At 41.5% G+C, this 22813-nt stretch overlaps 1 protein-coding gene across 1 annotated transcript in view; it reads right to left on the bottom strand.

The window, feature by feature from the left end:
- MRPL3 (mitochondrial ribosomal protein L3) overlaps window positions 1-22813 on the bottom strand; it is a 52639-nt gene that overhangs the window by 5011 nt on the left and 24815 nt on the right. The window contains exons 8-9 of the mRNA XM_067561779.1: window positions 22722-22799; window positions 20532-20609 (exon numbers count right to left, since the gene is read on the bottom strand). Coding sequence (XP_067417880.1) covers window positions 20532-20609; window positions 22722-22799 — 156 coding nt within the window. The remainder of the gene's footprint in view (window positions 1-20531; window positions 20610-22721; window positions 22800-22813) is intronic.

The following is a 22813-nucleotide window of genomic DNA, read 5'->3' as shown; positions in this document are numbered from 1 at the left end:
AGAGTTCCTGAAGTGCTGAAGCAGCTCTGAACAGCAGTAGCCTCTTCTGCAAGTGCAGAGAAAATATTTTCATTTTAGTTTATTCAGCTAGTTCAGTTCAATTACTAGTTCACTCAAAGCTGAGTAACTAGTTGAGAGTTGAAAAAGCAGGAAAACCTGTTTTCTTCTAATCTATGAGCAAAAACTAGGTGTGAAAGAATGAGATCTACTAGTTCTAAAATTTTGAAGGCCAAGGTAACCAGAAAGTTAAATTAATCAGCCACAGATACTTTGTTAGTAAGTTAGTTTTAAATGAAAAACACATTTTGATAAACTTTTTTTTAATGTGACCAGCACATTTAAGTTAGTTTTAGTTAATAAAACAATTGAAAAATGATGCTTTTGTGCATTGAATTTAATTCCAGATTCCATCCAATCCATTTAGCTTGACACAAATCACAAGTAAAAAACCCCAATAATTAATCATCTATATAATTGCTATACAATTGCTTAAATTTGCATGAATATTGCAGCTTATCATGCTGATCAGCAAAAGTAATACCAAATGATATCAGCCAATTTAACTTAGTTATTTTCCTAAAAAGTACAAATGTAAAGTTAAGATTACAACAGATGAGCAAATAGGAAGCCTGGATTTAAATTATTTAAATCATGATTAAAATCAATCCACTCTGACAGACATACATTTTGGGACCACACAACAAGAGCTTGTCTACAAGACAAATGCTTTGCTGGTATAGCTATATCAGCAGAGTCCTCTAGTGTAGGCACAGCATAAGCAGATAGAAGGTTTGATGTATAGTAACCAGCATAGTTGCATTTATACTGAGGGTTTTGCTGGCACAGCTAAGTCTGCTGGAGGGAGTAGTGGGTGTGATTTTCCCGACCCACCCTTCCACACACTCCTGGCTTACATAACTAGGATGGCAAAACTTTATAGTGTAGACTAATCCTTAGATTTAACATCCTAGCTTCCAATGACAGAAACAGCAGTTTGGAATTTCAAGTAGGAAGTCACAATAGCTTCTTAAACGAAAAGAGGTTCCAGGTTTAAAATATAATTTTGCTTTCAAAAGAGTTAGAGGAGGAATTGGTTTCACATGTCAAAGTGTCTCTCAAATCCTTCAGACTGTTTTAGGTGGGCTTGGAATTATGTGTTGATTATAATGGATCCATGATATTTTTTACACAATCTATTGCTTCAGGATGCCATGTTCCTCTTCTGCCATATACTTATTAATGCTGTTATCCAGTCACGCACAATCTCCATCATGTAGCTACAATGATAGGTAGAGTATGAACAGACAAGGATTTGCATTTTATCTCTTATGTTGTGGATTGAGGTCAAAATCAGAACATCACGGCTGCAAAGTTCCTAACTCACAAGAACAAGATAACCTGAACAGTAAGGTTGATCGCCATCTTCATTGTAAAAAGAAAATGTTACTGAGTAACTGTGCAATTCTGTTATTACATCCCTTGTCCGTCTCTTCTGCTTGCTCAACCTTCTTTGTCCATCTGTGACCCTTATTTGTCTGATCACTTAGGAGTATGCACTTTGGGGCAGAAGCCAGATTTTTCCTTGATGGCTTTCTACTATCTATAGAATATTAAGTTGGGCTAGTTTTTATTTGTACATTTTTGACAATTTTGGACTGTTTTCATTATGAAATGATAAACTGTTCTTATCCCATTATGGACTGTTTTGAATTCTCTGATGGTAAAAGGAATTTAGAAGTTGATCAACTACCTGTTTCAGCACATGAATATTCAGTTTTATGTTTAACTGAAAAGTTTTAAAACACTCTTTTTTTATCTTAGGATTTAGGAATAAAGTATCTGTTCTTAACTGTTGACATCCATAACCTACTCAAATCTCTGTCCTATGTCAATTCACTTATGTACATCCAATATCCTGGTTTGGCCTTAACATTATATTCCACATATTAATCCTAAATGGCATTTTGCAGATAGTTTATTTTGTGCATTCAGGTGGTTTCTTATATATTGCTGTATATTTCAAAGACATCTTTGTCCTTTTCAGCAGAATGCAGCGATACAATTTTTCTTTAGAAAACTCTCTTTGGAGGTTTGACAGGTTCCAGGAACATGAGACACATTTGATGTAACAACGGTTTTCTTTTGATTTGCTATCTTAGCCAAACTCCTTTTGTGTTCTCTTTCAGCACTTTACATTCAGCTCTTTCAACAATTGTGGGTTGATTGGGCAAGTTTTGCTGTTGATGTCATGGCAAACATTAGTGCACCAATGCCAAACTGGAAAAAGTTCTTGTTTCCTTTTGTCGTTAGAATAGGGGTTCTCAAACTTTTTTTCTGGGACTCCCTTTGAAAATATTTCAGGCTATAATGACCCACCCCCCAAAAAAGTGACAACCCCGCCATGCCACCCACACCCCTATGCCATAGTACCCTTACTTCTGCACTTAAAATTTTCACTTTGTATAATATAGTTGTTAAAGAGAGACCATTACAATGTCTTTTTAAGAGGGCTATTGAACTGTTTCTTTTGTGTTTATAGGGACATCACACAAACTATTTAAAATCTTCAGTTACTTCAGAGTGGTACAGTAAGTCATGAACCAAAACAAAACAGAGGAATTAGCTGCATACTACAGCGGTTACACGCTACTGTGATTCAGATATAAGTGCTAATGAAGCACTCATGACCCAGATACTAAAGAACAGGAAGAGCAGTTTGAGGATATCCTGCCCTAGAAATAATGGTAAGAGAGAAGAGTCCTCTATACAGCTTTTTTGTTCTTCAGTGTCCTCTGAAACAGCAATGCAAGAACTCAGCAATAGCATATTTCAGAGCAGAGACTGATATCTTGGGAGATATAAATATCCAGACTGATATATCTTGGGAGATATAAATATCCAGGGAGAAAGTTGGTTGAGATGACCGCAGGCCAAACCTCTCTCCTTGCAGCATTCTAGAGCCACTCGCTTCTATGCAGGAAGCACCCTCCTGGGTGGGCAGCCTATGGATTGCACACCACTCCCACAGGCGGCTCAGCACATTCCGTCAGGACTCAATGAACTCAGTTGCATGCAAAGCCCTGTGTGATTGCAGGATCAAGCCCTTAATTATTTTATTCCTTCTATGTGTTAACAGCAATAGAGGCATCAATCTGATTATAGGGAGGGGTCCTGTGGGAGGAAAAATAGTATGCAATCATGTAATTAAAGACTATTATAATAAATACATCCAAGGCTGCTGAACTGAGGTGACACAGGCAGCCTTAATTCCAGCATTTCCTAACTTCTGAGTGCTTGACTTTGCAATCTGACTGTTCTTTTAACGCGGGTTTTTTTTTTCTTCTGTGTGTAGTACATATATAAATTGAGACCACTGACAACTAACTTTTTAGAGGTAAAGGTGACCAGACCGACCATATATGGGCAGGTTAAATTGTAAGGCTTCGGTCTGATTCATGTTTTACAGTTTACATGCTTAGGCCTGATCCCATATGATACGCAGTGTAGGTGCAGGGGTTTGCCCGCATGGAGCAGCTTGCAGGATCTGAGTCTTAATGGTTTCTTGAATGCTCCCTTAATGACCCTTTAAGAGCCATTATCTGTATGAGTATAAAGCCTGAAGAGACCATTATGATCAACAAGTCTGACCTCCTGTACAATACAGGCCATAGAATTTCACCCACTAATACCTGCATCAAGTCCATATCTTGGGGGTCAGCTACAGTGTATTTTCTTAAGATTTTCATATTGATTTAAAGATGCCAAGTTATGGAGAAGCCACCACATCCCTTACTAACAAGCTCCAAGGGTGAATTATGCTTATTATTATTATTATTTTTTTTTTTTAAACCCAACCTCTCTCTAGTATCAATATAGCTTCAGATTCAAACATTGAGGATTGAAACTGGAACTACATACATGCAAAGCATACACTCTACCTCTGGAGCCACATTCAACATCTTAAGCAGACTGGTACGTAGTTTATATATGATTAGAGTTGGTACTGTAATACTTTTACATATATAAAAACTGTTCTCCAAGAACTGAAGTTTATTGGCCATGCTAGGGACAGAAAAAGGCCTGAAGCTCTGATCCACTAGGTTCTCTACCTGACATTTAAATGTTGGTCCACAGAGAGTAACATTACCAAATGCTAACGTGTTAGCTTTGAATATCTAGTAAGAGTTAGTTGGTATAACTTAATTTTGAAGTGATGTATACTGTGTGTATTTTGTTTTGCTTAACTATAGTATTGTTCTCTTTACATTTGTTTGTATTTTTTTTTTATTGAAGTGTGAATAAAAAAATTTAAACCAACATGAAAGGTTTTTTTACATACAGAAAGTTAAAACTGATTTGGTCATGACTGTCATTAAGTCTATAAAGCAGAAAGATAATGGACTTTACAGGCGCTTAATAAACTGTGCATATACATTATTCATGTACCACCAAGCATAATTGGCAGTATAACCAGAAACACAATTCAATTTCAGAAATCTAACAGCATAAAATACTTAAGCATCAAGTTTGACACCCATTTAGGAACTGATTAAGTCATGGCTCACATTTGCAGTTTAATAGGGCTGCAGGCCACGTCAGTGTTAGCAACAACAGCAGCAAAATGCAAATTGTTTCTGAAGCAGAAAACTTGTTTAAGTGTGCAAAGTAAGTCTGCAATATTTTTGCTTCTTTCCTAACTTTTCTGATGTGAAAAGGTTAGGTCAATAGATAGTTGTGGGTATAGTAGTGACAGAATGGCATTGCTGAACTACCATACCTCTTCTAGCCCCGCAGCATCCTTAAAAGACTAGACACAAAATTTAAGATGAAGAACTGTATCTTTACTTCATTCTACGAAAGGAAAATTTCAGATATGCATAGTTTTCCTTCAACTGAAACAGAAGTCTCACGCTCCAGGACAGGGCAGACACAAAGGACTATGAAGGCTATGGTAAACACCGGATGACTTCAACGGAAGCAAGATTTGGACCACAGCAAACTGAATGGAGCTTGCACAGAGTTTTTTCATACCCATATATTTCTAAGAACTTGGGAAGAATAGTTAACTTATTAGCCTTAATATTTTTGTCCCTAACAATTCTGCATTGCATTCATTTAAAAAAAAAAAAAAAAAAAATCAGAGGCCTTGCATAACAAAAATAACTCTGAAGCTCCCTCGATGATTACTAGTCTACAGTGTATTTGATTAAGCAGCACCTCCTTTCTTCAAATGGAGAAAATTTAAATCCATCAGATTATTGTGGAGGCACTGGTTACAACTCCATAGTTAAGGATCAGTTCCATTTCACACTTAAAGCAGAGATTCAACTTCTTTAAAAATACAGCACACATCCTGCCTAAACTTGCAGCACTTACTCTTCAAATAGACTGAATTTTCTGAGGATTTACAAATAAATCTGTTAATTAGTTTGAATTAAATCATTAAAAACTGGGCCCTTTTAAGAAATTTAGCATTAGTACATGCAATAATTCTACTGATTGTAACAACTAAGAAGTAGGAGGGAGATTGGACACATGTTAAAGAGTTCTTATTTGTAGATTAATTGTTCCAGCTGTTTAAAAGATTCTGTGGCTGCATGCTAGTTTAGGCAACATGGCTCAAAAGGCTCCCCAAGGCATGGCTGCCTTAGTTCCACTGTGTATTGAAGCAAAACTACTGGGGATGTCTTTATAGCGCCCTGAGACATTGGGACTCAGGTGTTCAATTTTACCAGCTTCCTTCCCACAGACCTTTTAGGGTTAAAAAAAATTATTATAAGGAGAAATCCACATTAAGGCACCTGAACAACCTTAACTCTACATGGCATCAACACAGGTAGAGTTAAGGATGTTTGGGCGCCTTAATTGTGCGTTTCTTATCTTAACATATTGGGATTTCTTTTAAGAGTAACGTTAACTATGAATATCCTGGATTTTTAATGCTTGGGTTTTGGCATAATTACAACATACCTGTGATATTTTTTACACTTAAATTACCGATATGTACTCTCAACTTTAACCCAATCAATGTAGGCTTTTTGTCTGGGAATTCTATTCAAGTGTCTATTAACTTTATCTACCCTCTAACAATATTACAATTAAATTTTACCATTTTTAAAACAGCAAAAAGGTAGATGGATTCCTCCTTCTTAAATTTATGTCTGTGTAGGTTTGCTTAGTGTTTGCAAGAATCCATACTTTCACTATATGTGATAAATTTTAAAAGTATCAGTACAATAAGTCCAAAGGCAATTATGCGCCTCAAAAGACAATAATTAAAATATATTACCAAAAAGGGAAATATGACTTAAATATCTATAAAGCATGAACTTAAACATCCTAAACTGTAATATCCCCTTCGGTATTACAAAACACAATTAAAGAAAATAGTCTTGTGCTTTCCCTTGAAGAATATAAGAGATTAACTTGTGTATAAGGTAGGGGAGAGAACTCCAGAGTTGTGAGCTCCTAACACAAGATGTTCTGCCTCTTTTTTCTTGATTATATCTATGAAATAGCCAGTAGTTCCAGTCCCTCTATCTCAGTAAGAGGAACTGAAGGGCAATAGGTATTACCTGAAGTAGGTTGGCTTAGTAATCACAAAATCCCAGTTTATAAGTGTTCAAACTCATTCGTATCAGAAAAGAGCTTGCATTCTTGTTAAAGATTTTCTTTATTATTTTCTTAGATCTAAGCAAGGATCTCTTTCTAAAATGACAAAGCAAGCCTTTTCTAGCTGACTGGAAAAATTATTTTATCAAAATTATTTACCTGCATGGTTCAGTGTAAAGTACAAAAGGAAAGCCCCTTTCTAATTAAACAAGGGATTAACCAGCATTTAGTTCTCAGACTTTGCTCTTTTACTGCTGAAAACAAGGTCTGAAAAATTCATGTGATTAGTCTCATTCTGGATCCACTGTGGATATACTGATTCCAGGTGCACTGAGGTTTAGTGGTTGCCAAGCAACAGGTGTGGGGGGGCTCTAGTGCACTGGCCCTTTCCTCTTTCTTAAGAAAAAATGTTGCTATTATGTTCCTGCCTACTCTGAGCTCAGATGAAGAAGATTCCCAGCCACCAAGTGCTTTAGTCTCATTCAACAGGGCTGTTATAGGCAACTTGTACTGGAATCCAAAGCAACCCATGAAAGGTGGTGTCCCGGGGCAGCTACTCCTGCCATAAATCCAAACTACCCTAAATCTGGAATATAGGGGAAAAGTCTGTGTCAATATAAACAAAGAATCTTGAAAGGAAGACACAAGGGGTAGGCTCCCAACAAGAAAAAAGTGGAGAGAGCTTAGTTGCCCAGAAAAAGAGAGACAGAGAAAAAAGGAGAGGAAATCCATGCAAGGGGTTTTCCATTGAATGAGGTTAACAAACAGAGATTAAAAAAAAAAAAAAAAAAGACCCTGTCCTGTCCTTAGGATACTTATTCAGATGGGGCTAAAGGAGGTGTCTGAAGCAATGACATGGATTTATGAATACAATAAACCTCAGAATGAGCGTAGTGACTCAAGCACCAGGTAATGCCTAAGGAATTAATTTTGACTCGGTATTTGATATCTGTATTATGCCACACTATGTTGTTTTTGAAAATTCTTCCTAAGGTGGAACCCACAGATCTGGGAGCTCTCATCTACTGAGTGGCTTACACGCATACTTCAGGGATATGAGGTATACTCTAAATGTATTTGGCAGCCTCTCTTCATTTGACATGCAAGGCTTCATTCTCAGGCACAGCACTCTACTGGACCTGTTTACTGCAAATGTAATTGAGTTATACTGAAGTTAGTTCCCTATTTTATCAGAGGGTCTGCCCTATTCCTTCCAATCAAGTTTTGAGGTGTGAATTGGCCCTATTCTTTCCAATGAAGTGTTGACTCTGAAGTCTAATGATTTCAAATGATTGCAAGTGCAACATGTACTTACTGGTCTGTTCCAAAATTTGTACTTGCAGCCATCTTAAACCTGGTGCAAGTTAAGGATACTCCTCTGTGACTTAGCATATTTTCAAACATGTGTGCAGTTGCATGTAATTTGCACATGATTAACACAACTTGTACACAAAACTTGGATATGTCCACATAAAAATTGCCAAGAAAGGAGAAATATCAGAGCAGTCCTAAAAGTATCTTGCATCATATTTTCCCAGAATAAGGCCCAATAACTGTGCTAACTATAAAAGAGACATTTTACCTTTCATCTTTATTCAAGCTTCCAATCAACATCAGTAGGTATCATCCATGGTGGACTGACAGGAAGAACATAGCTGTGACTTGGAAGACTGAGCACACAAACTATATTAAAAATCTAATTCAGTGTGTTCCACTGACTGAATTTGTCATCACTGAAACAGATATAACAAATACATATCCACTTGTCTGAAGCGGAATGGCAAGAGACTGCCATTACAACTGAATCTTGTTATCATGTTCACTTTCATGCACTTGTTTTACTAGAGATGTTAATATGGTTTGGCTCAGCAGTTTTCAGCTTCCTGTTAACATTTTGCTGACTCAAGAAGCAATACTGTCTCAAGGACTTAACATCTTTTTGATCTACTTCCAATAGCAGGGCTGCTTTTAAACAAAAAGGAGGCAACAAGAAGTCTATGTGGAAGGTGGGAATACTGTATAATTGAATGGAATGTGACAGTTCAGTAGGGAGAGAAACAGATGAGGGAAAGATCCAATCCTGACAGGCAGCATGTTGTATTTATAGTACACTTTTCTTCAAACAGAATAGTAAATTGTACCCTACTATAGCCCTTTGTTCGCAAGTTTAACAGTGCTGGGTTTTAATAAGATTTATCTGATGTAAATAAAACATGATACAAAAGTTATATTGCTAAAAGGACAAAAGCTTGGGGTTTTTTAAATGCACTTTCACATGGCAGGTGATTTTTCTTTAAGCAACTTAAAGCCACTGTTCAGAAAATGAATCAGTAGGATCTACTTAGAGAGAAATCTGACCTTAAAGTCTACGAAAGCCTGTAGCTAGCAGAAAATAGAATACAATATTCTGAATCTCAGTGGCCTCATAAAACAAGGATTAAAGAAGAAAAAACGGTTACTAACTTTCTGTAATTGTTCTTCAAAATGTGTTGCTCATTTCCATTCCATGTTAGGTGTGTACACACCCACGTGAATGGCTGTCGGAGATTTTTTTGCCTTAATAGTATCTGTAGGGCCAGCTCTGGCACCCTCTGGAGCCCCGCGCTCATGCATCGGCATATGAGGCACCGCCGGCCCTGTGCCCCCTCCATTCCTTCTTGCCGTCAACTCCAATAGCGGGGACACAGGGTGGGTCATGGAATGGACATGAGCAACACATCTCGAAGCACAACAGTTACGGAAAGTTAATAACCATTTCTTCTTGCTCGAGAGCTTGCTCATGTTAAATGACTCATAAGCAGTATCCCTGGAAAAGGGCTTGGAGTTCATGGATGTACCGCTTGCAATACTGCTCTATTGAAGCTGGCATTGTCCCTGGCCTGCTGGGTGATAGTGTAATGGAACGCGAAAGTATGAACTGAAGACCATGTAGCAGCTCAGCAGATGTCTTGGATTGGCACCTGTGCCAGGAAGGCTGCTGCTGAGGCTTGTGCCTTGCTCAAGTGAGCTGTTACAATTGCTGGCAGAGGCACTTTTGCTTGTTCATAACAGAACTTGATGCAGTCAGTTATCCATGGAGAGATCCTCTGGGAGGAGACCGACAGACCTTTCATCCTTTCTGCCACTGCAACGAAGAGCTGCATTGACCTTCGGAAAGGTTTAGTCCTCTTGATGAAAAGACCAAGGCCTGTCTAACATCTAGGGTGTGCAACCTATGCTGCCTCTTCCCGGTTTCAGGAAGAACACAGGCAGGAATATAACCTGGTTATTAAGGAATTGTGATACCACGTTCGGTAAGAAGCCTGGATGGGGTCGCAGCTAGACTTTGTCTTTATAAAACACTGTGTAAGGCAGTTGCAAGGTGAGAGCTCTGATCTTGGAAACCCTTCATCTGAGGTGATCGCCACCAGGAAACTTCCAAGAGTGGAGAAGCAGTGTGCAGGACACTAACGGCGCGAAGGGAGGGCCTGTAAGCCTTGAAAGTGATAGATTCAGGTCCCAGGGAGGAATAGGATCTTTGACTTGTGGGTAAAGTCTCTCCAGGCGTTTTAAGAACCTGATCGTCACATCACAGGAGAAAACTGATCTACCCTGGACTGGAGGATGGAAGGCTGAGATAGCTGCCAGGTGAACCTTAAGTGATGATAGGGGCACGCCTAGATGTTTGAGGTGTAACAGGTAGTCCAATATGGACGGTACTGAGGTTCAGTGAGGAGAAAGGTTCTGGTCCGAGGCTCAACAGGAAAACCTCTTCCATTTGGCCAGGTATGTTGCTCTGGTAGAAGGCTTTCTGCTGCCCATGAGAACCTGCTGAACTTGCGCTGAGCAAGCCTGCTCCTCTGCATTCAGCCATGCAGCAGCCACACTGTCAGGTGCAGGGATGCTAGGTCCGGATGCAGCAGACGGCCGTGGTTCTGGGACAGAACGTCTGGCCAAAGTGGCAGTTCCAGCAGAGTGCCGAACCAGTGCTGTTGCGATTTCACCAGAGCTATCAGTATCGCATTCACCTTATCTCGCTTGATCTTTAACAGGACCCTGCGGATCACTGGTACCAGCAGGAAGGCATGCAGTAGCATCCCTGCCCAGGACAGCAGGAAGACATCAGACAGAGAGCTTCTCGTAAGCCCATGGGTGGAGCAGAACTGGTGTCACTTTCTGTTCTGTCTGCACACAAATAGATCCACTTGGGAAGTCCCCACCTTTAAAAAAAAATCATGCTGGCAACTTCTGGGTGGAATGACCACTTGTGACAAGATGAAAAGGACCTGCAGAGGAGGTCTGCCAGCTCATTCCTGGTGCCCGGGAGATGTGAAGCTACAATGTAGATGGCATTCTGTATGCAGAAGTCCCATAAGCAGATGGCCTCCTGGAACAGGGATGATGACTGAGCACCACCTTGCTTATCGATGTAAAAAATCACGGCGGTATTGTCCATCAGAATTTGGACTACCTTGCCAACCAGGTAGGGAAGGAACGCCTGATGACCCAGGCGTATGGCCTTGAGCTCCCTGACATTTATGTGAAGAGAGCCAATCCTCCTGCATCCAGCATGCTGAAGTAGGCTCCCCACCCAAGATCCAAAGCATCAGAGACCAGCATCACTGAAGGGGAAAGCCCTTCGAAGGGCCCTCCCTGTAGCACTGACCGAGGGTTCATCCACCAAATTAGGGATGACCGGATGTGCAGTGGTATTGTGACCACAAGGTCCAGACTGTGCCTACTGGGAGTGGAGACAGACGACAGCCACGACCGTAGGAGATGGAGGAGATGTAGACGAGCATGCTGGACCACGTACGTGCATGCTGCCATGTGTCCCAGCAATCTGAGACATGACTGATCGATTGTGATCGGGTGGCATTGTATGTCTGTAACAAGATCTAACATGACTTGGAACCAGGATTCCAGAAGAAAGGCCTTGGCCTGTGTGGAGTCGAGAATTGCTCCTATGAACTCTATCTGTTGAACAGGGGACATGAAGCCTGGTATCAGTCTGTTCAGAAAATAGAGCGTTCCCCTCGAATGGGAGATCCTGTATCCATTGCTGCACCTCTTGAGACAATCCTTAGGACTGCAGCCAGGAACACTGTTGTATGGATACCACAGACACCACTGATCTGGCTGTGGAATCGGCAGTGTCCAGTGCTGTTTAGAGGGAGGCTCTAGTCATCAACTTGCCCTCCTCCAAGATGGACACAAACTCCTATCTGGTGTCCTGTGACAGATTGCAGCCAAATTCAAGGACTGAGTTCCAAATGTTATAATGGTATCTTCCCAGCAATGCTTGCTGGTCGAAGATTCTGAGTTGAAGACCGGCTGTGGAATAAATCTTTCTTCCAAAGAAGTCCAGCTTCTTAGCATCTATGTACTTAGGTGTCAAAACTTGCCTCTCTCTCTCATTTGCTGCAGCCACCACCAGGGATCAGGAGAGGGGGTAGGTGGGAGAACAAGTATTCATATCCCTTGGCTGGAACATAATATTTCTTCTCAGCCCTTTTGGATATCGGTGGCAGGGAGGATGGGGTTTGCCAAAGGGCTTTGACAATCTTTAACGCCCCTTTGTGCGCCAGCAGTGCAACTTTAGCCAGTGCTGCTTCCATCAGGATGTCAAAGAGGCCGTCTGTAGGCTCTGTGAGCTCCTCAGCCTCCAAGCCCAGGTTCAACACGATCATTATAAGGAGTTCTTGGTCGGCCCGAAAATCATCTGGCAGTATTGGGGGAGCTGGGCTGGCCACTGCCTTGTCCAGGCATGAGGAGGATGGAAACTCCAGGGGATGGAGTGGTGCCTCCTCCTCTTGAAGGGGAACCGCCTCTACCTCTGGGTCCCGTGTTTGGTGCTGGTATCAGAGTCTGGGTCCTGCACAAGACCAGTCAGTGTTGCGGATCATTTTCAAGACACAGCTGCAGAATACTGGAGTGAGTAGGTTCCTGGTGCCACCAGGATCCCCCTTGGGTTCCAGCATGGCCACTGAACAGGCCATTGTCCTTGAGACCAGGCACCCACTGCCTACCTATGTTTTTAAGGTTGGTGACTGGACTCTCCCTCCGACTCTGGAGGAGGACAGCTTCTCCCTCAGAAACCATGGTGGCTCCTCCTGTCGACTGCAGTGTGGAATTGGGGAGCGGTGCCTTAGAGATGGTGACCAACGATGGGACTTGGCTGAGTGGTGCTGCGTTGGAGGGGAATGATGCTGAGACGGTGGCATGAGACCGGGAGTCAGGCCACGTGGTGTCAGGGATCGGTACCAGGGGTCCAGCAACCATCGCCATGCTACCAGTGACCAGTGCCGAGGAGACAGAGACCAGTAATATGTAGCCAGTGAGTCTAGCCTCCAAATCGTAGGCTAGGAGCACGGTGCCGGGATTGAGATGTGGAGACCTTCGTCATGGTGCCGGAGGTCTTGGCTGAGGTGCCGTGGACCGGTGCCCATCGACTGACCCTCATGGCGGATTTACCCCTGGAGACAAGTGCCTTTACTGGCTCTGGTGCTGAGGGTAAAGCCAGTGGAGTGGGAGCCATCAAGTCCCTGGCCGCCTGAAAGGCCTCCAGCATTGAGGGCCCCGTTAGGCGGAGGGAGGGGCCCCCTTCTGTTCCCAGAAGTTGGATGTGCCTCCCTCAAAGGGCTTTCAGCCATAGGAGGAGAGACTGGCTCTAGCTGCTCCAGAGCAGGTGAATGGCCCAACGTGGGTCCTTTGCCCTCTAATCCCTCTTCAGTGCGGGGGAATGGTCTGAATCGGCATGCTGTTTCTTTTACCACTTCTTCAGCACCGGTGACCAGACAAGGGCTCGGTGCTGGCAGGGTGCTCCGCACCAACACTGAAGTACTCGGTGTCAAGTCCAAGCAGGGGAGTTCTGAGACCAGTCTGAGTGCTGCTTCCATTTACAGGGCTTTTGGGCGAATGTCCCTGTCTTTCTTAGTCTGTGGTTTGAAGCCTTTGCAAATCATGCACTTATCCCTCACGTGTTTGCTCTAGACAACTGTTGTGAGGTTCATTAAGCAGGAAGGGCTTGTGGCAAAAAAAAACAGTTTGAAGCCTGAGGACCAGGGCATGCCCTGTCACTAGACAAACGCCCCCGATGGGACCACTGTCTTTAACTTACTAACAAACTATTTACAAGAACTATTAACAACTCTGTGAAAGAACCACTAGGCACTTGTGAATGCAAGAGAGAAAGCCATTCCAACAACTGTCACAGGAGGAAAGAAGGAACTGAGGGGTTGAAGGGTCGGTGGTGCCTTGTATACTGCTGCATGAGCACGGGGTTCCAGAGCTGGCCATATGGATACCATTAAGGCAAAAAAAAAAAAAAAAAATCTCCGACAGCCAGGCACGAGGACACGCGCACACCTAACATGGAATCAACATGAGCAAGCACTCAAAGAAGAACCAGTCCTACCCCATTTATTTATGCCACCAGACATTTTTTGAAGATATCCTGTTAGTAAAACAAAGCACTGGCACTGCTTCTTCTATGAAACCGAAGTTGAAATGAAAGCTTATTACAGTTTATATAGGCTGTGTGAAGTAGCCTAAGTATTTATTATTCTAATCTAATAAAACTTCTCTGGAATTGTGAGCATAGCAATAAGGGTTATACTATCAAAATAACTATCCAAGGAATGTTGATGATTATCAAATAAATGTCTCCCCCCAAAAAATATAATGATTGGCTCTTTTTTTGTTTACAAAAAGATGAATGTTCTTGATTGAACTCTTGCTAGATAATCTGAATCTGTCATAGGCCCAGATAAATACATCTAGCAAGGCAGATCTGACCTGGATGCTTAAGAATACAACACTCTATGGCTTGAACAAATACCAATTATTGTAAGCATCCTTTTTGTCAGCAGTAGTGTGTCAATTGCCTTTAGGATTATTTATATACAATCATTTTCAGCCTTCTATCATTTTTTAAACGCATCTTTTCAGAAGAGCTTGCAAAACATAATCCGCACTCCAGCTACCAGGCTCATACATGACCTTTCAAGGAAAGTGAGCACCTAGACTATTTTCTTCTAGTAGAATCTTTCTTAGCAAGTACTGGACTAAGGAAAAGAGAGCCTTTTGGGGTGACAGAACTGTATTTCTTAAAATTATGAATTTAAAAACAGTTTTCAATATCAAAAACTATACTATTCAACTCATTCTAGCATAACAGTAATCCACTGCTATGTTGTGCATTCGTAGGCAATTGGTACATACCTCTGGTATCTTGAGAGCCTATGTGCCTTCAACTACCTAAGGAATATCCTGCTAATGCATACTGTGATATAGTCAATCACTATGTGAAAACAGAGTTTAGTAAGTTTTTAAAAAAATGGAAAACCAACTAATATACAATGACAGAGTTTGTAGTAAAAGACTATGAGAAAGTAAAAAACATTGTATACATTTTCTCTCAACTACTTTGATGAGTGTATTATTCGCTTTCCTGCCCCATACCCTATGTTTTCTCCCAACTGCATACCCAAGAGACTAGCTGGCCTTTTACAAGCTGTCTATAGCCCAAATACCACTAACTCTCCTCTAAGGAAAAACATTAAAACTATTTAATCCCTCCCAATTTAAGAACTATAGAGAGTGGGAGATCTGCGCAAAGATCAAGAGTGGAATATAGAATGAAATTTTCAGAAGTGCCTGAAGCAACTTATGAACACATGCCCTTAGAAAATCAAGAGGATATATGCTCCTAAATCAAGTGGGCACTTCTGAAAATCCCACCCACAGACCTCATTTAGCAACTAAGCTCTAAAGGCTTACTACTGTAGAGGAGGTCATAAAAGCAGCAACAGGGCCAAACACTGCAACCTACCAGAAATCTGTCTTTAGTCTTACACATGTACAATTTTGTGATCTCTCCTTGTGATAGGGAAGAGAATTGCCTTGCTCTGTAATATTTGAGATTTTAATTGTCAGAAAGGCTTGTTACATTTAGCTGAAGTGTAATTCTTATTCTCTTCTATGATAACTAAGCAAGAGTGTTATAATTCAAAAAGGCAGAAGCACCTACTATACTCAAATAAGGGCTGAATCCTTCCTGAGAAATACTGAGCACCTTTTGTGAGATACTGAGTAGAGATGGCAGAAATTGTTTGAACAAATAATTCATTCACCTAAACATGCAGTTTCATCAGCCTGCAACTATTCACAAATTTGACTCTAATTCACCCAAAATTTTTGGTCAGAATTTTTTTTTTTCCGGACTAGATTCACAAAATAGCAGGAAGAGGAGGAGGAGGCAATACCTATTTTTAATTTTTAGCCCAGCAGTTAAGGCACTCACCTGGGCTGTGGGAGACCTGGATTTAAATCTCTGCTCTGGAGCAGAAATTTGAATTCTAACCACTGGGCTAAAGAGTCATCTTCACTATGTCTCTCTGGCCTAATAACTACCCAACAGGAAAGATGGAGAGAGACATCTCAGAATACCCTGTAGCATGGTAGCTAGGGTACTCACTTGGGAGGTAGGAAACCTGAGTTCAACGTGAGTGCCCTAACTTGGCTAAATGTTATAAGACAGGTATTACCACCTCTCCACATTTTATGAATCTACGGGTTCTCAAAATGGGGATTGTGACCCCCCAAAGGGTTGCGAGTTGTCAGCCCCCATGCATGCCGGTAAGGATGGCATGGCGGGGTGGAGGGGTCATCACAGCCTGAAACATTTTCAAAGGGGGTCCCAGTAAAAAGAGTATGAGAACCCCTGCATACCCAAGACAAGCTATTTTAATTTGGTTTCACACAAATGGAATTTTCCTCCCCACCTCATTTTTTCAAAACTGCCAGCAAACCAAAACAATCAGTTATTTGCCCAGCCCCAGTAATGAACACTCTAATAGATGTCTCCTTTTCACATATATCGTTACTCATAATATTTTAATGAAAGAAAATTAAGTTTAAAAATTCCTGGGGAAAAAGGTCAATTACTTTCGTAGCCTCTTTTAGTGTTACAAAGGACTGTTCTTAACATACAGACACCAGTATTAAAACTGGATCTAAGTTTACCCAATGGATATCTTAAAAAACCAAAAGCCGTAGTGCAGTACATATTCATACTTAATTCTGTAAGAAATGCATTACCTCCCCGCTAACCCCCCATGGGGAGCAGGGAGGGAGAATGCAGTACAATAGAGCCTAAAAAGCCCTACAGCTTTTCATATAGAATTAACTAGAAAAACATTATATTACCCCAGGTAGCACAGCTCCATTTTAAAAAGCTGCTCCATTGTTGTTTCATACTAATAGTTCTGGAAACTATTTTACAACCCAGTATTATACTAAACTAGACCTCAGTCAGATTAACACCACTTATTACTCTTTCACTTACAGTTCTTTATGGTTCAAGGACCTTGTTAATAGCAATGTAGAGGAAATGTAGTGCTAAGTCTAATCTTTAATGTCATTTAGTTTAAAATAAAAAGTGTAAGCAAGAGCTCACAACGTGTTCAGATTCGGTGGTGACGGGGCCATCTCTGTATGTACAAATTTTAAATACTTAAGTCTCTGACATGAAGATTCAACCAAGATGCAAGATCTTTTGTAAAAATATATTTTGGTTCAAGAGAGACCATTTATAGTTTTCATGTAGTGGTAACATTAAACAAGAACCTAGAGACGTGATATGCTACTCAGCCACCTATTACATACAAGATTACAAAAATTAAAACTTAAAAATAATGGCCTACAACAAAACTACACTTAGGGTATGTCTACACTCAGAGTGAAGTCGATTTACTTTAAATTCACTTTCACTTGCCAACATTTAGAAGTCACAGAAGCGTGATCACACCATGCTCCTTGCGCCGGGATCTTGTGTCTCCACTCGCCATGCTTGGGTCGACATTCAAAGCAGTGCACCGTGGGTTGTTATCCCACAGTGCAACTATCCATAGAGACTTTTGTGAAGCTTATCGTCCTCCCATGATGCAACGTGCTTCTTCCCCCTTCCTTCTTGTCCCAAACAAACTGCAAACGCTTTTTGCGCCATTTTTTTATGCTGCGCGCATGCCGTTGCCAGAGACATATGGAGCCCACTCAGCTCTGCATTATCATTGTGAGTATCACAAATAACTCATGGCTTATCCTGCAGTATTTTCAAAGGTGAGAGAGGAGCCGCAGCACAGAAAATAGCCATGTTACTGAGGCCGCCTTGCTACAAGCCATAGAGCGGAACAATTCCTGTTTGCTGCAGGCTGTCACCCATCATCTTCAGTTTGTGGAGCGCCCTTTCTGGTCCCGGGAAACAAGCACAGATTGGTGGGACTGCATCATTATGAAGGTGCGGGATAATGAGCAGTGGCTGCAAAACTTTCGTATGCAAAAGGCCACTTTCTCTGAACTTTGTGCGGAGCTGTCCCCAGCCCTGAAGCGCGTGAATACTTGCTTGAGACCAGTTCTGAACAGTGGAGAAGCGAGTGGCCTTCGCTCTGTGGAAGCTGGCAACCCCAGACTGCTACTGGTCAGTTGGGAATCAATTTGGAGTTGGTAAATCCACCGTTGGAGCTGCTGTGATGCAAGTGTGCAGGGTCATCAATAGGCTTCTGCTGCTAAAAAAATGTAGTGACTTTTTGGGAAATGTGCATGACAGTGGACAGGTTTGCTGCAATGGGGTTCCCAAACTGTGGGAGGGCAATAGATGGCACGCATATCCTTATATTAGCACCTGACTACTTTGCCACAGAGTACATAAACCAGAAGAGATACTTCTCAATGGTGTTGCAGGCCTTTGTGGATCACAGAGGACGTTTCACCAACATCAGTGTGGGATGGTCTGGAAAGGTGCATGATACGCACATCTTTAGGAACTTGGGTCTGTTCAATAAGATGCAGGCAGACACTTTCTTCCCTCACCAAAAAATAAACATTGGGGATGTGAAAATGCCAATAGTGATCCTGGGGGATCCTGCCTATCCCTTGCTCCCTTGGCTAATGAAGCACTACACCAGGCACCTGAACAGTGAGAAGGAATGTTTCAATAACAGGCTCAGCAAGTGCAGAATGGTGGTGGAATGTGCACTTGGCTGTTTAAAAGCCAGATGAAGATGTCTGCTTACTAGGCTTGACATCAGTGAAAAGAACATCCCATCAGTTATATCTACATGCTGTGTGTTCCATAATTTGTGTGAAATGAAGAGGGAAAAGTTCCCCCAGGTTGGGCCGGGGAGGCTGATAGAATTTGCAGCCAGCCTGAGCAGCCAGAGCCAACCAGGGAGCGCTTTGGCTTCCGGAAGCACTGAAAAACCAGTTTTGCAATGAACTGCAATAATGTATGTCCGGGAAGTGCTTTTATTTCCCATCCCACACCCTCACTCCATTTGCAAAAGAAGAAAAAGTGTGATGAAAAGTTATCTTTTCCCCCCACAGAAAATGAAACATTTCGCTTCTCAAATGAGGTGAGTTTTTTTAAAGCAAGCAAAAGTCTGTAATGCTGTTCCACAAACAGTGAAGTACATATCACAAATTCAATGCCCATAAAAGAACCTATAACAGAAATGTGAACTTTTTAATCACAAGATTCAAACCTTCTGAATGATGAACTTTGAAATTTTCAAGAGGTAGATTATTTAATTTCCTCTGTCCTGACACATTGTAAGTATTTACTGCACAACTAACACCTGGCAACCTGTCCAATCGTTAACTGCTGTCTCTATGGTCACTGATCTTAAAGGGTATGTCTATGCAGGGATAACACACCTGCAGCTGACCTGGGTCAGTTGACTTGGGCTCAAAGGGCTCAGGACCAAGGGCTAAAAAAAAATCATGGTATAGACATTTGGGCTTGGGCTGAAGCCTGAGCTCTGGGACCCTCTGAAGGTGTAGGGTCCAAGAGATCAGGCCCCAGTCCAAGCCCGAATGTCTACACACAGGTTTTTTTAGCTCTGCAGCCTGAGCCCCATGAGCCTGACCAGCTGTGGGTGTTTTATTCCTGTGCAGACATAACAAGGTATTGAGAGTCTTTGGGTATCTATTGCCAACTCAGAGAAAATGGCTTAACTTCCTCCAACTAGTAGATACCTGCAAGTACCTATTTACAATATGCTTAGGCAGTGTCAGAAAGAAAAGCAGCAAGACAAGTCTATTTTGAAAAAGTCCTTAAAGTCAAGTGGTTTTTGACTTGCCTATGCCTTGTCTTTTATTTCACTATTATGGCTTATAGAATTATGTATGTATACTTGAAATATACATATTTATACTATTATGGGATGTCAGACTAGACCACCACAATAGTCCCATACGACCTTGGAACCTATGAATCTCAAGAAGATCTCACGGGATTTATGAGATTAATTCCTTAAACGCTGCAGAAAATGGCAATATTCTATGCATGTGAACTGAAGGAAAACATCCCATGGACATTAGTTGTCCCAGTTTCACCTTTATTGTTCTTCAGAAAAATGGAGAAAGACAAAAAGGTAGCATTCTAGCTCCCACCATGTATAATCAAGAGCCTGAGAATGCTTCAGATTGTTCTTAATCTGATGACAAATGCACTTCTGTTCATTCATGCTCAGTACAGTTCTTGGAACAGGTCCTTTGAAAAGCTCACTAACCAATCCAGTGGCTCAGTTTAATAGTGATAGGCCAAAGTGCACCAGACCTAAGCTACTTATTACAGAACCACATTCAGTGTGTGTTAATGTACTGTAGGCTAAACATCCATATGCATTTTGATTACAAAGCAAAAAATTATTTGAACAAGGACCTCATTATTATCTCTACTGATTATTCCCTATCACGGTCCTAATCATGGTCCTACTAAATTCAATGGTACAAGATCAGATTCTAAACAAATGAAGAGCACAAAACTATTTTTCACTACAAATCCACTTTCAAACAGGAGAAAACGTAGCCCACAGAAAATAGTGTCAAGATTATGAATAGTTACTAGATAAATGAAACAACTTGAGAAACAAACGTACCTTTAACAAACAATTTCTGTGACCTGGGACAGAACCATTTACATAAATAATATTGTGCTTTGTGTTGATCCTCCACACCTGCAGGTTTGAAAAGAAAAAAAAAACCATTGAAATCCAAGCATTTTATTATGGTTTCAGGATTTATTCAACGTACTAATTATAGCCAGTTAAAAATTATTCATAAGACAAAAAGGTCCATATACTAGGTGATAAATTTAAGCCATCCTGGAATAAAACGTAGCTACGCAATTGGGATGCTTATGTAATGCAGGAGAATATATTTATAATATATTGGATATGCATACAAAAGACACAAAGATTCCCACTTCAATGGCCAAATGAAGCACAAACTTGTTAGCAGCAGCTGGGATTTTGGGGAGAAAAGAGGTGGGACTGAGTCTTTTATATTTGTCCTAAACTTGCCCCAATATTTTAGTCAAACTCAACTTTGAGCTAGCACCTCTCCAGTGCTTTCGAGGCTTGAACTACTGAAGTCAGTGGGAGCCCGTCCGTAGATTTTTCACGAGCTTTCAATCAGCCCTTGTTGCTGGATGAAGATCTGAGCTATCAGTCTCTTCCCACTATAGTGAGAGCTATAGCAAAATCTTGTGAGACAAATTAGCAGGACAAGCAAGTGTCATGGAAATGTTATTGCAAACACCTGCTAATTTTTTAAGTACTTGCGATAGTGCTAAATTGAACACCCTGAAAATATAAATTCTCTACTTATCCACCAACCACCTATAGCACAGATAGCAGCAGCACAAGCTTCCTCACACCACAGCATTAAAATGCTGCTTGTACTATCTGAAGATGTCACCATTATGGGTGAACAGGCAGTTGTCTTCATGCCCATTTAGTGCTGTGGACATGGGTACACCAGGAACTGAACTGAGATGATAACCTCCATTTGATACAGGAGAGTCAACAGCAATCAAATTGTATGAGCTTCTGGCACTGCTGACCTGGGCTGGATCTGAACTAGAGCTAGCACAGGTTCTAAGAAGTCAGCTGGTAGCCTTAAAAAAAACCAAAAACTTTTCCTGCCCACCTTGCAGGAAGATAATGAGGCAGATACTACATGTGCTGAAGCCTCAACTACAACTCTCATTCTACCTCCAAAAACCCAAGCCCGTAGGATGTGTGCACATATGGGAGCAGAGCACATGCCTTCTTTTTAAGTTGCAAGAAGATAAGGATGGACACATGCTGTTTGGGCCCATGTGGCTCTCTCTTTCATGATGCAGTTATGCTGATCTAGTCTGGATTCTGACTGAAGTGTGATGTTCCCTCTTTTCAACCCAAACAGCTAGTCAAAACTGGGGTCCCTGGGGATGTTCCAGTTGGGAGTAGACATTGGTGGTAGTGATGCAGTTTTCTTTATTTATAAAGAACATACAAAGTCCTGTGTCACTGAACGCAGAAAGAATCAAATAGCAGGAAACAGCATCTTTTGCTCACAGCACCAACACCCAAAAACCTCACCCCATGTTTCTTCTAGGATCGGACACCATGCTTTCAGCTGCTCTGTCTCTCCATTCAGTGTGTTTTCAGTTTCTAGGTGTTCTGCTGCTTCCCTCTTCCCCCCCCTTCCCATAAAAAAACAATACTCAGCAAAAACTTCTGGGTGCGTTCATGTTTGGTGTAGACCTGGCCTAAGACCAAAAAAACCCACGAGAGCTTACAGCAGCACAGCTGTACCGATGCAGCTGTCCTGCTGTAAGATTTCTTGCGTAGCTGCTCTACGCCGACGGGAGAGAGCTCTCCCGTTGACATAATTAAACCACCCCTAATGAGTGGCAGTAGCTATGTTGGTGGCTCTCCCACTGACATAGCACTGTCCACACCAGCGCCTCTGTCAGTGTAACTTACGTCACTCAGTGGTGTTTGTTTGTTTGTTTTAAAACAGATCTATGTTTTTCACACCCCTGAGCGACGCAAGTTATATCGACAAAAGTGGTACTGTAAACATAGCCTTAGATGTGGGAGGGAGGGACTTCTGATTAATTCATCCTGACAGGTATGCAAATTCAGGGATGTGTTCACACCCAATCTGAAAGAGATTTGTGATCCAAACAGTCACCAGTACCTGTCAGTATAACATGGGGGTAGAGTGGCTGCCAAACCCCATTATCTGACTGAAATAGATTGCACTCTCTTCACACCTGTTCTACTATATTTAGAACTCACCTTTAATCCAAAAGATGTCCTATAGATGTTACCCATTCTCCCTGGCATTTTCTTTCCACGGAAAACTTTGCCAACTTTCTGTATCAAATAGG

Source organism: Emydura macquarii, unplaced genomic scaffold, assembly GCF_026122565.2.
Source record: "Emydura macquarii macquarii isolate MOO-44397 ecotype Brisbane River unplaced genomic scaffold, CSIRO-AGI_Emac_v2 contig_2422, whole genome shotgun sequence".
Classification (NCBI taxonomy): Eukaryota; Metazoa; Chordata; order Testudines; family Chelidae; genus Emydura; species Emydura macquarii.
This window is presented reverse-complemented; position numbering and strand designations above follow the sequence as displayed.